Raw genomic sequence first — 13,152 nt, forward strand, 5'->3', positions numbered from 1 at the left:
CTTAATTAGGCTGAATTTCAGAAACAAAACATTTCAGTTTGGGTAAGAAAGGCCATAAAAAAGTAAGAAATTTAAAGACTAGCTAATGCTTATAAAAGTAAGCAGATAGCGAAAATCAGAGTGCAGTAGGGTTTGTAAAACCCCCACTAAACTTTTTTGTATTAGCTAAACTTATTTTTTATGCAAATTTCAAAAACTTCACAAAAGCAAGAAGATAAAAATTAAGAAACAAACAGCTACAAATAGAAGCGATTCTCCCTACTAGACAGTTCTCTTGCAGTTTGTGTTAGCAAGCAGGCAGGTAAGGCTCAGCCTTTGGTATCTGATGGGAAGTATATTGTGGGAATTCTGATGAGACACATGAATGTACAGCATCAAGCTTTTGTAATGGAGAAAGCACGACATTCCAGAATTAATGCTATTAATGGAGAAGTTTCCTGGAGAAGCAGGAATCTTAAAACCTGGAAGAAGGGAGCAATGTCTCAGCGTTGGGATGGAAACAGCCTCCCAGGCCTGCTCGTGGGGCAGGGAGCAGGAAGGTGCCTTCTGCGCTGTGCCAGTACAGCCTGGCCAGCCATCATGCCACGCACCCAGAATGCCGAGATACCCGATATTTTGGAAACACACTGAAACCAAGGTCAAGGAGGTCTGTGGCCATTCAAGAACTGCATCATGCCTTTGATGAAAGAGCAGTAGCAACAACAATTGTGCCAAAGTGGCATTTGTCTGATTTGACTAATTAGGTTGATGCATCTATGTATGTCTTACTTTTTTAATTCCAACTTGGCAGAAGAGCTCATGATGAGATGAGGAAAAGTAGAGTCTGATGTCCTAGGATCTCTTCTGGATTTGGTGAACTACTCTCAGCATGGCTCTGGGATGTGTGTGTGATCAGATGGGTGTGAGATGTAATATACGTGAATCTTTACAAGTATTATGTAAAACAAGTGTAAGACAGGCTCAGAAGTGAAACAGGTCTATTGTAAGACTGGATTTCTTCAAATTGACAAATTATGCTATTTCACTGCAGCAGTTCTGCCTGAAACAAGAGGACTGTTTCCTTTAGTCTTCCCTATTTTAGTAATTACTTGTGAATGTTTCCCTAAGTAGAAGTGAAAGGCTACTCCTGAGACAGCTTCTCTCCAATATTCAGGCTTGCTTTTGAAACTCCAAAGTGTAAGGGAACGAACACTCATAGAAGCAGCGTGCAGATCAAGTATTCCTCTGATACTTGCTTGTGGCCCTAATTTTCTCCTTTAGAGACTAGACAGTGACACCAGGAAGTTTGCCGGCCCTCACCTCACACCTATCATTAGCTCTTCTTTATTTTGTCCTCCAAGAGGCATGTGACTGATCATACGAGTACAAAAGGCACCAAAAAGATTCAGATGCTTTAACCTCTCTACACGTTGCAGATACAGTGAGGAGACGTTAAAAGGGCTGCTTGCCTGGCCAGACAAGTACGAACCATCTCACATTAAGCTGCCATGGAGGAACCGGTTAAGCAGCCTAAATATGAGCGCTGTAAGTGTTACCGATGACTTGACTCTTACGCTTCTGGGTTGTGCAGGAGGCATCTGGGAGCAGCATCGGGCAGCCACAGCGGGCAGCCATATCAGGCACCTAGTAAGAGAAACCTCTCCAAGGGACACCAGCTCTGGGGCTTCTCCGGTCCAGGTCTGATTCATCCCCTTGTGCTACAATGCAGCCCAAATCATTGCTGGAAACAAGCTGTTTGCTTTAACTGGGAAGTGGCAGTATACTGTAGTAGCATTGATTGACTCGTCACCACCAGCAGTACAGATCCACTTGAGCTTTATAGACTAAATTGGGGCTTTAGGTAGTCTTTAGTTTTATTCTATTACACTGCTTTTTCTACCAGTCTCCTCACTTTAGTAGTGGAACAGAAAGAGGAAAATGACCCTGTTCTTGCTTTTGGCCAACGATCAATCAATTGTTTGAAGACCTTTCCTCTACCCTAAAGAAAACAATGATCAGCCCATAAATCTCGTTTTTCTTTCCTATTATGCTAAACTTATTACCTCCAAAAATAAGCACATTATTGTAGTTCAGGAATGAGTTCAAAAGTAAATACCAGAGTCACACTTCTAATGATAATTTATAACAATGTATATGACTTATAACTACTAGAGTGATCAGAGAAAGATGATGGGCTAATAGAACAAAAGAAGTTTTTACATAAAAGTGTATTTAAAATTTCAGTATGACAACCTTAATTCAATGATATTTTCTGACTTTCTTCATTAAAAAAAAATCAACATCAAAACAAATAGGTTAACATAGCAGTCAAACCCATCCTTCCTCCCCTGTGCCAATACCCACAAAGGGACATTTCTGGTCAAGAACAGTAACAATTGTGAGCAGCTGAACAGTAACAACAGCATGCATTTTGGTTAGCACAAGGAGAATAGTTATCAGAGCGATGCACTTTTCTTGGGGTGGCAAGAAACCACAGTATTTCCATTAATGGTGGAAAAGTTTCTCTTTTGCTGCCTCCACCCCCTGGGCGGCCACCCCAAGCCCCCAGTCTGACCAACTCTCCCTAGATGCCTCATGCTCCCACCCTGCCTTGCTTTCCTGCCTGCCCTTGGGTTCCCACATCAGCCCTCATATTCCCATGCTCGGTCTCGTGCTCCTGGTACCACGTTTCACTGGTCAAGCCAAAGTTGTTCCCTCCGAGGTCTGACCCCCTCCTTACTCACAGCCATTGCACCAGAGGACCCGAAATTCTTCAGCTCATCTGTGAAAATCAGTGTCAGCTCGTGCTTCACTAATCACCTGCAACTAGAACTGGGCGCTCAAGCCAAAGGACAGAATCTGTATTTTTGTTTTAAGTAAGACTCTTCTTTTCAAACTATGTTTTTCTATATGTGAAATGTTTTGGCTCAGTTATAGATTGAAATAGTAGCTCTCCCCTCCCTCTCCCTCACTTGGCTTAAGTCACTACTATGACTCAATATGTGATTTTGATTTATTAAGACTAATTTCCCACAATGAGCAAAACAAAACACATACAATGGCCCATCTGGGCAAATAATTTCTGAAAATGCTTGCAAGACAAACAGCACAGCATACTCTGAGACACAACACAAGAATAATAAACGGGCATTTTAGCATTATATGTTTGCTAGCATATAATAAGATATGCTGGATTTATGTTGTGATTCAGATTTGTCTTACTTTAAACCGCTACATTTTAGTTTAGTTGAGCCAGTATTTCACATGATTTCTGTTTCTATTGAAACCTTGACGCTGTTTTTAATACTAAGAAGTCATTTCTCAATTCTAATTAAAATTATTTAATTATATCTCAAGTCACTGTATTTAACAAAACAAAACAAATAACCTGCAGACCTCAGACCAACAAAAGCACACAGATTTCAGCCAGCAATGATATATACTGCAATTAGCCATATATTACAACGTTAACATACCCTCTCCATAAAACAATGCTCCCGTGATATTTTTTCGGTGGAACTGGACTAGAAAGAGCTCTTCTGTTCTGATTCATGGACAAACTCTGGGTTTTGACAGGTTTTGATGCCACAGCAGAATGAAGGTTAGAGCTTCCAAACTCCTTTTCTTTTTAAAACATAGTGTTGTATGAGAAAAGAAAACCACCACACACAGCCCAGTGACTGAAGCTGCCTGGCCTTGAGCAAGGAGATCCCACATCTCCAGGTGAATAGTCTGATGGCTGAACTATCATCATCACCTGGTCTGCTTTTCTATCTGCCCCTCGAGGTATGCAGACAAAGGGAATCTGAGGGAGTTTTTCTTCCTTCAGGGCCACATCTGCGTATTTTCCAGTGGCCTGCAGCCCTCAGCCTGTCCCTGCTCCCTCCCGTGGATGCTGCCCAGCAGCCTCACCTGGGATGCCTAAGCCAGGAGGTCTCAAAGCAACAGCAGTTTGCAGAAACCTAACACCAGAACAGGATTCTGACAGACTTCAGATACCCCACCCTGCTATTTGAATAGATTTCTTGTGGGTTTTACTCCTCCTAATGGAAGCCGTGACAGATAAATGCTCCTGAGCAGTCAGCAACTATATCCTGTTTAATTGCCTGAGAACTACAGCCTCCACTGAAACATTTCCTAGTGAAGCAGCCCCATTACTGTGTAGCCTGCTATACGCACCGTATCCTGATGCACTATTGTGTGATACGTTGCTCTGCAAAGAGGGCTCTTTGTTGATTTTGATTTTTCTCAGTAACAAAAGAATCCCCCAACAGACAGCAGATGCATTTCCTCCACTTTGATTGACAGGTTAATGTGAAAATATGTTACAAAAGCAAAAAGCTACAGACCCAAAGATGACCTGCTAAGAACCATATATGACAGAAATCTGCCAGGTTCTCTAAAAAAGTGAGAGCATGCTAAATTGCTATTAGGTTTTTCTTTCTTTTCCCCAGGCTGGCAGCACTTACGTATCTTTTCTCGCTTCAATCACAGATATGATGAAATCTGATGTCCAAAATTTTTCTACAGCATACATTACATATGTGTATATGTGTATATCCTATGAAACAGAAAACCATACAGAAGACCACACAGAGAAAGATTATGCTCAGCCTTTGAGTAAACTGGATTGTTTCAAGCACTGGGATGAATTGTTTCATTGCACATGGATTATGAAAAAGATCATAACTTAGAGCTGAGCGTTCAACATCTATATCTGGAAGCAAAGAGATGTCTGATTCTTAGCAGGGGAGAAGAAAAACAGCCCATGGATTTAATAAGAACAAATATTTTGAAAAAAAAACCAAATAGGATGAGAAACAAACTGTATAACTGATGAAGTAATCTGAGCTGATAGTTTATTTGACTACAGGGGTGAAAAATTTTTATACAGCAGAGCAGGAAATAAATAAAATAAACAGTCCATTTGTTCTTTCCTAGCATTATAAGACTTTAAACATAATTGTTTCAGGTTTCATTAATTCTGTATTTTCCAGAAGTATGTGCACTTCTTGCTGCTATTTATTAATCAGCCAATAACTACTGTATTAATTCAATTATCACTGATGTTTACATTTGGAGATGAAGGTGGTGTGGGCTCTTATTGCCTTTATAGTGATATGAATTCGAAAAGAACCAACACAGCTGCAGAAGTGTTTGCTTCAACGAAAATCTTTTGTACCCAAACTGCAGACAAACCGAGGCGAGATTAATCTTTAAGACTTCCATGACCCTGACCGTTCAAAACCTGCACTGAAGAATCAACAGTCTCTGTTGTGTTATGGACTACTTTCACAGCTAAGCAGTGACGTGGGTCCTACAGTAACTGTGAAAGACAGTACCAGCTTTGGGGTCAGTTGGGTGGCATCCTTAGCAGGGTATGATGGCGTGCCCTTGGATGTGCAGAGACGCAGCCTTTCACCTCCTATATTTCTGCATAGGATTACCATCACAGAAGTACCTGTGTAACAGTCTCATGCAATGAATCCTGAAAGCATACTGCGAGTGCACAGACTGTCAGTACACTGTACACAATGTTTAACGAGGACTGGGGCCCAACCCCTTTCAGTGTGTCTCTTTCTATTACTCTCTGTATCTGCATTAAACTCAATGCCTCAAACTACAGATGGCCTGCATGGTTAGCCACTGAAGAGGGAAGGAATATCTCTGGGATATTCAGATGCTTGCTTCACACTTTCAAAAGGGATATGGAGCACCTGAGATACTGAAGAAATGTCCAAAGTCTCCAAATGTTTTGGGTAGGGGGAAAAAAAAACAAACCAGAAAGAGGACCTGTTTTGGAAATCCAGAGATATGGCGGTTCTTGGAAAGGTGCTCTGTTTTGTAAGAGACACAAATCTCTGCAGGTTTTGGGAGGTATGTGGGGCGCAAGCAATAATACTCCTAAGCCTGTTGGGGCTTTTTAAATCCCAAGTGCTAGAAGTAATATAGCACCAGTTTTTCTAAGATGACTACCCTTCTTTCCATGTTTTCATTGGATGAAATGAAGAACAGAATGTTTTGAGTCTTACTCCAAGTCAGCTACAACTTTGGATGAAAATCAAACCAATTTAGCTACACTTAAATTTCTTATAAAAACTCTCTAATGTAATAAATTTTATAGATGTTCAAAAATATACACTTTTAAATTAAGTAGGAGTTAAATTATTTATTGTATTATCCTCTATTGTCTAACCAAATTAAATACACATTCAAGATTAAATTTTGGATAGCTTGGTGCTGTTGCTTCAAACTTTGCTATGACAGCATCCCTTGTACACAAATCTAAAAGGAATTCAAGTTACATGCATTTCTTAGTTCAGCTGGCAGATCCATTAGACTTTGATGGGGCAAAAAATAAAAAATGTGGGTCCAGATTCAACAAGATTTGCTTGGCTTTACTCTCATTTTAAGCACTAAGATATTGCACTGTCTCCTTGAATTACAGCCATGCTCTAAGCATTTATCTCTGACTGACAACAGCAAAACCCACTGATTCTAAAAATCTGTCAAGATTAGATTTAGGCTGACAAAAGACAAATAAGTTAAACTTGTATAATACTTATTATATTATAGTCCTTCGAGAATGCTTGTGCGACCCTGCTAGTAATGTTACAGTCAAAGCTTTTTTCCCTAACATTCTCATTGCTTTTCATTGCAATTGATCCTTCAGGACTTTGAACCTTGACCTCAGTACTCCTTGTGTTTGAACTGTGAAAAGCATTATGCTGAAGAAAAACATGAAACCATGTTTAAGTGTGATTATGTGGCAAGAGGTAGTACTCCAAAAAGGCGCAAAGGGGATTTTATGTTTACTGTCAGTGGCAGTTCACATCTTTATTCACAAAAAAAAAACCAACCAAAAAAAAGGGGGGGGGGGGGGGAAGGGGGGGAAGCAAAGATGTTACTTCTAATTGCTAGTTTTTCAAAATCAACCTGTTGACCTGTTTCTGCATTACTAAATGTAAGAGTTACTGTAAATTGTAACTCCGTAATTCTACTGATACGTGAATCAGCAGCTACAATAAACCCTTCAAATACCTTATCTGCTGGGGATGCAAGTAACAGTAATTGTTGAATAATATTCTCTAAATTTCATTTTACTTTTGGCTTTTCAAAATGGTTATAAAATAGCCTGCTATTTGCATAATCATTTAAAAAAAACCCACAACAACTGTGTGGTGAGGATTTAAACCCCAGATGAAAAAAATGTGGAACTGCTATAACCACTAACGAACTGTTATTTCAGCCTAAATGACAGGCAGGAATGGAAGATGACTTGCATACAGATTATTTGTAACATGCTGCAGTTGGGATACACCAACTTGAACGATAATACATTGACAAGAGTTTTGTTCATGCCCATGGGATATAGCATCAACGAAGTTATTAATCCCTTTACATTTGTGGATAAGTCATGATAAGGAGCTAACAAAAAAAAATGGCTGCTGTACAGCAAAGACTGTCAATTTTGGATTTAAACGAATGGTTTGCTACTTCTGCTTGGCCAGCGACAAGTCACTCTTGCCCACAGCCTTGTGCTGCACTGCTGCCCCAGGCACCAGAGGCCCACGGTGCCTCAGTTGACCCTGCTGCATCTGCAGCCCGGGACTGCCAGCACAGCCAAAAGAGGCTGCAGCAGGAGTTGCAGAGTGATGAGGAAGAGCTGTGGCCCAGCAGTGGAAGGCAGGAGGTGGAAGAGGATCTATCGAAGACGGCAGTGATTACGTTTGCTCCAGAAATTGTTAAGAATTGCTAAGTTACATCTTTTCGAGAAATGAATCCTCTTGATTTGAACGTAGCTGTAGTTGATAGTACTCCATAAACTCAGCAAATTGATTTAGCAGCAGATCATTCTGATTTTCAAAAACATGCACATTTGCAAAACAGAGAGAAAGAGAAAACCAACAGGTCCAGGCTCTGAGGGATAGATGCAGTACAGCTGGAGCTTTTTTTGTTAGGACAGAAATGTTGTTTCTTTCCAAAATCTCAGCACATCTTTCTCTTATGCAAAAACATGCTTTCTTCTGGATAGTTTAGCAATATTACTTAAGTGGTAGAAGATTATTTGGGCCTAGACACATCAAATCACCTACAATGCAAATTCCACGCATTGCTTTGTTTTCTGCTCTCCAAGCTTCCCACCTCTCTAGGATTGCTTCTGTACATGTACTATGTAACTATTGCTTTAAATTATATTGCAAATGTCAAACACTTAAGATACAAAGATAACACCTTATTTTATCACTGTTTAAATTCGACCTTACATACTGTCTCAAAAAAAAAAAAAAGAATAATTTGATGAAAATAATCAATCTGCCTATTAAATGAGTAATGGGATTCGGTACAACTCTTCTTCTATATAGTCTACACCCACTATTGATGACACTCTAAATTCCTGATTTAATCAGCTTTTCAGTGTCAGTTTTTATTTGTATATTAATATCACAACCAAAATGAAAATTCAAGCAGCAGAAAACAGCTACACATGTTTGATGTAGTATGTGAAAGCCTTAGATATTTAGCAACTTCTTTGATGCTTTGATCTCTGAAGAAATCTTACTAAAATTATGATCAAAGGAATTTATATTATTCCAAGTGCTTAAGAACAAACCATCTTAGGGCAATAATCAGTATTCTGTTTAATCCTTCACCCTTGGAATCTATTATTGTTAAGCACCTCAATCTGATGGGAGTTACATTTAGTTAAGGATGATATTCTCCTAAAACAGAATTAGAAGTAACAGAAAGCAACACTTCCAACTCACAGAAAGAGCTAGGAATTGGATTTTATTCTTCTGGCAAAAAAAGTGTTCTTTGAAGCTGTTTTTTAAACATGTAACTGAAGAAAACTGGTATGCAGCTCATTATGAGACTGCTTAGATTTTTATTTTTCTACAGCAGAAAAAGAAATAGAATTTCTAATATACAGCTACTTTTAATTTAATCTATTTCTAACTATTTCCTATTGTCAGTGTTTATAGAAGAACATTACACAGATGGATAAATCTAATATTTATAAAGTAAATTAACACTCTACTTTATAACACACAAAGGCAGATAAATAATGAATTATCCTTTTCATCAATCCAACCACATAATGTCTATTTCACTGTAATATTAAAGTACTGCATCAGACTTGTTGTTGTAATCCCCCATGGCAAGTTATATCAAACAATGTGATACAAAAATCCCTGAACTGCATCCTACCGAACAGGAGAATAATATTACAGCCAAGCCAGATTTCACAAAAACACTAATTGCTAGTTAGATTATGGATCTACCACCAGTGGTCGATGAGAGGTAAAGGAAGGTTGTACTTTTGCAGGCTCATGGAAGAGATGAAACCATGACTCCTGGTCACAGCCACAGCCTTAATAGCCTCCTACATCCTGGCTAAGCAATTCCTCCTCCCTTTTACCTGTGCAGAGCATTCTTCTTCCTGCACACCCCACCTGCAAAGGTGGACTTTAATCTTACAGCAGTTTTCTACTAACTATTTATATCCCTGTGCTCCATCACTCTTTAATGGTGAAAGATTACGAGTAGACTAATGTGCAAACACATCTGACTCCAAACACACTGTTGTAAGCATTCTTCCAAGCTGCCAAGAAAACATGCCTACTTTAAATGAAAATCAATCTCTGTTAAATCTGTTAGCTCCAGCTCATTTGGACTGGAACTACTCTGAGAGACACAAAGAGGTGTGCTGAAGCAGGGATATCAGCGAATCGTGCATGCAGCTTTGAAAGAGGGCAGATGCACCAGGAGTGCGAGTGCATCTGAGGGAATCCAAACAGCTGACGGAGGCAGACCCAGGTTAACCATGCTGCTGACAAACTCATTGGGAGCCTATCTTCCCTTCTGGGCTGAAGAGCTTGAGGACAAGGCCTGTCAAGGAAATGTTTTCCAAGGTGCAAGGTTAATTTGTCATGGAGCACCTTCTGCCCTGACTTCTGCATTCCACACAGCTATCACACTTTTAGACCCATTTTTCGCTTTTGATCTGTTTATCTCCACACCACTGTAGAACAGGAAGCTGCACAAACAAGGAGATATCCCTCCGCCAGAGGAATATCACAAGACTCCTCAAGGTGCTCACACAGCCTGACTCTAGTCATAAGCTCCATGTGAACTGGGGGGCTCAGGAGTTCCTCCGTGTTCCTGGGACTGTGGACTGCAGGACTGTTACTCAGCAGCTATGGAACAACAGCCAGGAATTAGAGCAACTTCCAGGGAAATAATTCCTCATTAAGAGTTCATAAACTGGACGGTATAACAGACTCTTCAATTACCTTTAGTACCAGGCCCACTCCATGGCTATTTCAGGCCTATGATCCTGGAAAATGTCACGTGAGAAGCAGTACTACCTAGTAAGTTTAGCTTCAGCTCTGCTATCAAAGCCAGTGGTAAAATGCTTTTATCTCTAAAAATTACTTACTTGATTAAAGTGCTGAAGTTTGTCAATTAAATTACTGATGAGTGGGTCCAATGCTCTGACTTTCAGTTCTGGATTATTAATTTGTGCCTTCAGTCCATTAGAAACAACTCTGCTGGTGTAACTGAAAAAGGGAAAAAAAAGAAATTATCGGTGACTGGAACCATATCCATTGGAATAAAAAATCATAGTAAAGGGGACTTACAAAAAGACAGTATTTTGTAAATGGTAATAGAATTTCGTAAAAAATATTTATGTTTTTAAATACACCAAATTGGAATAAAAATCATAGCTTCTTGCAGTATCAGTTCAAGTTATTCAAGTCAAGAACTGCAACAATTTCACAAATCACACAGAAGTTCCTTTCATTCATATTTTAATATTTGAACCTTTATAACTGACATTCTCAAGTTCTTCCATGCAGCAGTCAAAGCTGATAGCTTCCAAAAAATTGTTCTTTCATAATTACAGAAACCCAGATAACTGAAGAAAGAAACCAAACATCACGAGATCGAACTAAAATCCAATGAAATGGCGATCTGATTTTGAAAAGATTCTTAATCAAGGCATGAGATTGGACTTCTCCAGCAGTTTATCACCAAACCGTTGAGTGACACTGTAATGCTGCCCCTGCTCTCCCACCAGTGCTCCTCACCGTGCCTTACCCGCACTGCAAACTCCTAGCCAGGGTTCAAGTACAGGAATTCTTGCTAACCGAGTCCTGCTTTATTTGAGGAATAGCAGCTGTTCTCACACCATAATGACCTGTCTCTTAATTAGCGATCTCTCACTGACTGACCGACTAGTTTCTGCCAGCCTTTGCTGGAACACACCATAGTGTATTCTCAAAACTGAATTGGCTTGGGGGTCTGTCCACCTATGTACTCTCACAGGGAAAATTCCAGGATTGTGCACACTTGGTCTCTACCTCTAAACACTAAAGTTGAGAAGGTGAATCACCAGCACACCTACAGAGTTCAGTGCTTCCTGGAAGTATACAAAGTACTGCATATTGGCTCCAGCCTTGATCTGTTCCTGCGTGACTTAAGTTCAACCCATCCATAAGACTGCAAGTCCCAGAGAGATACAGAGCAACCTTTCTTTTTGGTGAGTCATGCTCACACTAGTTCAGCACTCACTTGTCACAAAGTGGATCACGGATATTTGCATGACCAGTTATGAACTGGACAACAGACTGTTCCCAAACCAAACTATCCTGAACTCACACACACGCCTGGGAGCATCTCATTAAGATGCTGTATTGGCATCTTTACAAGTCTGGTAGTAATTGGCTGTGCTCCTCTGGACTGAAATGTCAACATCCTGCTACAGCTTTCACTTTGATCATGCTTACATACTTCGATATCCCAGATGTTCCCCCATCAGGGAATTCTTCGCTGTAAACCAATTTGTGCTGAAGTTAAGGACTGCACTTCAAAGTATAAAAAAGTGCCCAAATTCTATTGCAGAAAGACAATAATAACCTAGCTCTCCAAATATATTTTTCCTATCTTAATTTCATTTAGGATAAGCAACAAATTTTATGCAAACTGCTGGCAAAGCATACTGTGGTATACTGCTGTAAAAGGTGTGGCTTAAAAAAAGAAAGAACTGAGAATGGTCCACCTTTTCAGTAAACACAATAAATTTCACTTCTCAGGAAAAAGCAACAAATGGGTTTAGAACAAAGAATTGAGAAAAATAATGTTTTTCACTAATAGCCTGATCGTATTTAGAGGACAAACATTAAGGAAAAGCTTTTTCAGGGAGTTTGGTGGGGGTTTTTGTTCACTGAACATTTTAAAGGTAATGTTCTAATTTTTCTTGATGTGTAACTCATGCAAGTATAAATAATCTGGAAGTATAAACTTTCACGGTGCCACGGTGTGTGCAAAATGATGGTCAGGTTCCGATCTTACAAGCAGGCTCAGACAGGTGGGCAGATGTCCCCTTGAAGAACCCAGCTCAAGTATTATTTAGAAGTCGACTGGTACAGACCGTATCAATCCCCACCGATTCACTTGGACAATCTAGGAACTCCGCTGCACCTTGCTTACCTTTAGCTTTACCTTTAGTCACAAATCATGCTATTTGCTGAATGCTTATCATTGCTCAGCATGTGAAAACACACGGTTACCCGCTGTAGATGTACAGGGACACTCAACACACCTTTTTGAGATCATCTAGCTGCAATACAGGCAAAATCTAATTCCAGGGGTCAGCTCATGGCCTCCACCAGTCTGTTCTGTGATTCCCTGTGTGTGTTGCTTTGTCTGATCAGAAACTCATCAACAGCAGCAAAAAGCAAGGGTTTTCCTTTTCATTGCTCTTGATGGCTCTCCATTCAACCCCTGGTTAGAGCTATTGAAATTTCTCTGGAGACTTACGTCATTATAAGCCAGGATAAAGAATGCAGAATTGCTTCCCCTCCGGGTCGGTTGGAGTTTTTTTTGGCAAAGGATATATCGGTTGTTATTTTTTCCCTGTGAATCATAAGCTTCCATCAAATGCCTCTAAGTGCTATTACAAACCTACAGTACTGCATAGAGTTTGCATAAACATGACCGATTCAGGAACAACAGCAGCAGCATTAGCATTAATGCCAGAGCCCTCAAAAGGACTCAAAATGTGGAAATTTAATCTCAGTCAACTCATATATATCGCTGTTGCTAAATACATACTCTCATTTACATACATCATTATCAGGAAAATAGGACCATTTGGTATGAATGATT

The 13,152-nt window shown here is 39.8% G+C and overlaps 1 protein-coding gene across 2 annotated transcripts in view; it reads right to left on the reverse strand.

Annotated features, from left to right (window-relative positions):
• LOC121097133 (glypican-5-like) overlaps positions 1-13,152 on the reverse strand; it is a 381,813-nt gene that overhangs the window by 141,122 nt on the left and 227,539 nt on the right. For both annotated transcript variants that reach the window (XM_040613900.1, XM_040613899.1), the window contains one exon: positions 10,421-10,541. In XM_040613900.1, coding sequence (XP_040469834.1) covers positions 10,421-10,541 — 121 coding nt within the window. The remainder of the gene's footprint in view (positions 1-10,420; positions 10,542-13,152) is intronic.

The sequence above is a fragment of the Falco naumanni genome, chromosome 13 (genome assembly GCF_017639655.2).
Source record: "Falco naumanni isolate bFalNau1 chromosome 13, bFalNau1.pat, whole genome shotgun sequence".
Classification (NCBI taxonomy): domain Eukaryota; kingdom Metazoa; phylum Chordata; class Aves; order Falconiformes; family Falconidae; genus Falco; species Falco naumanni.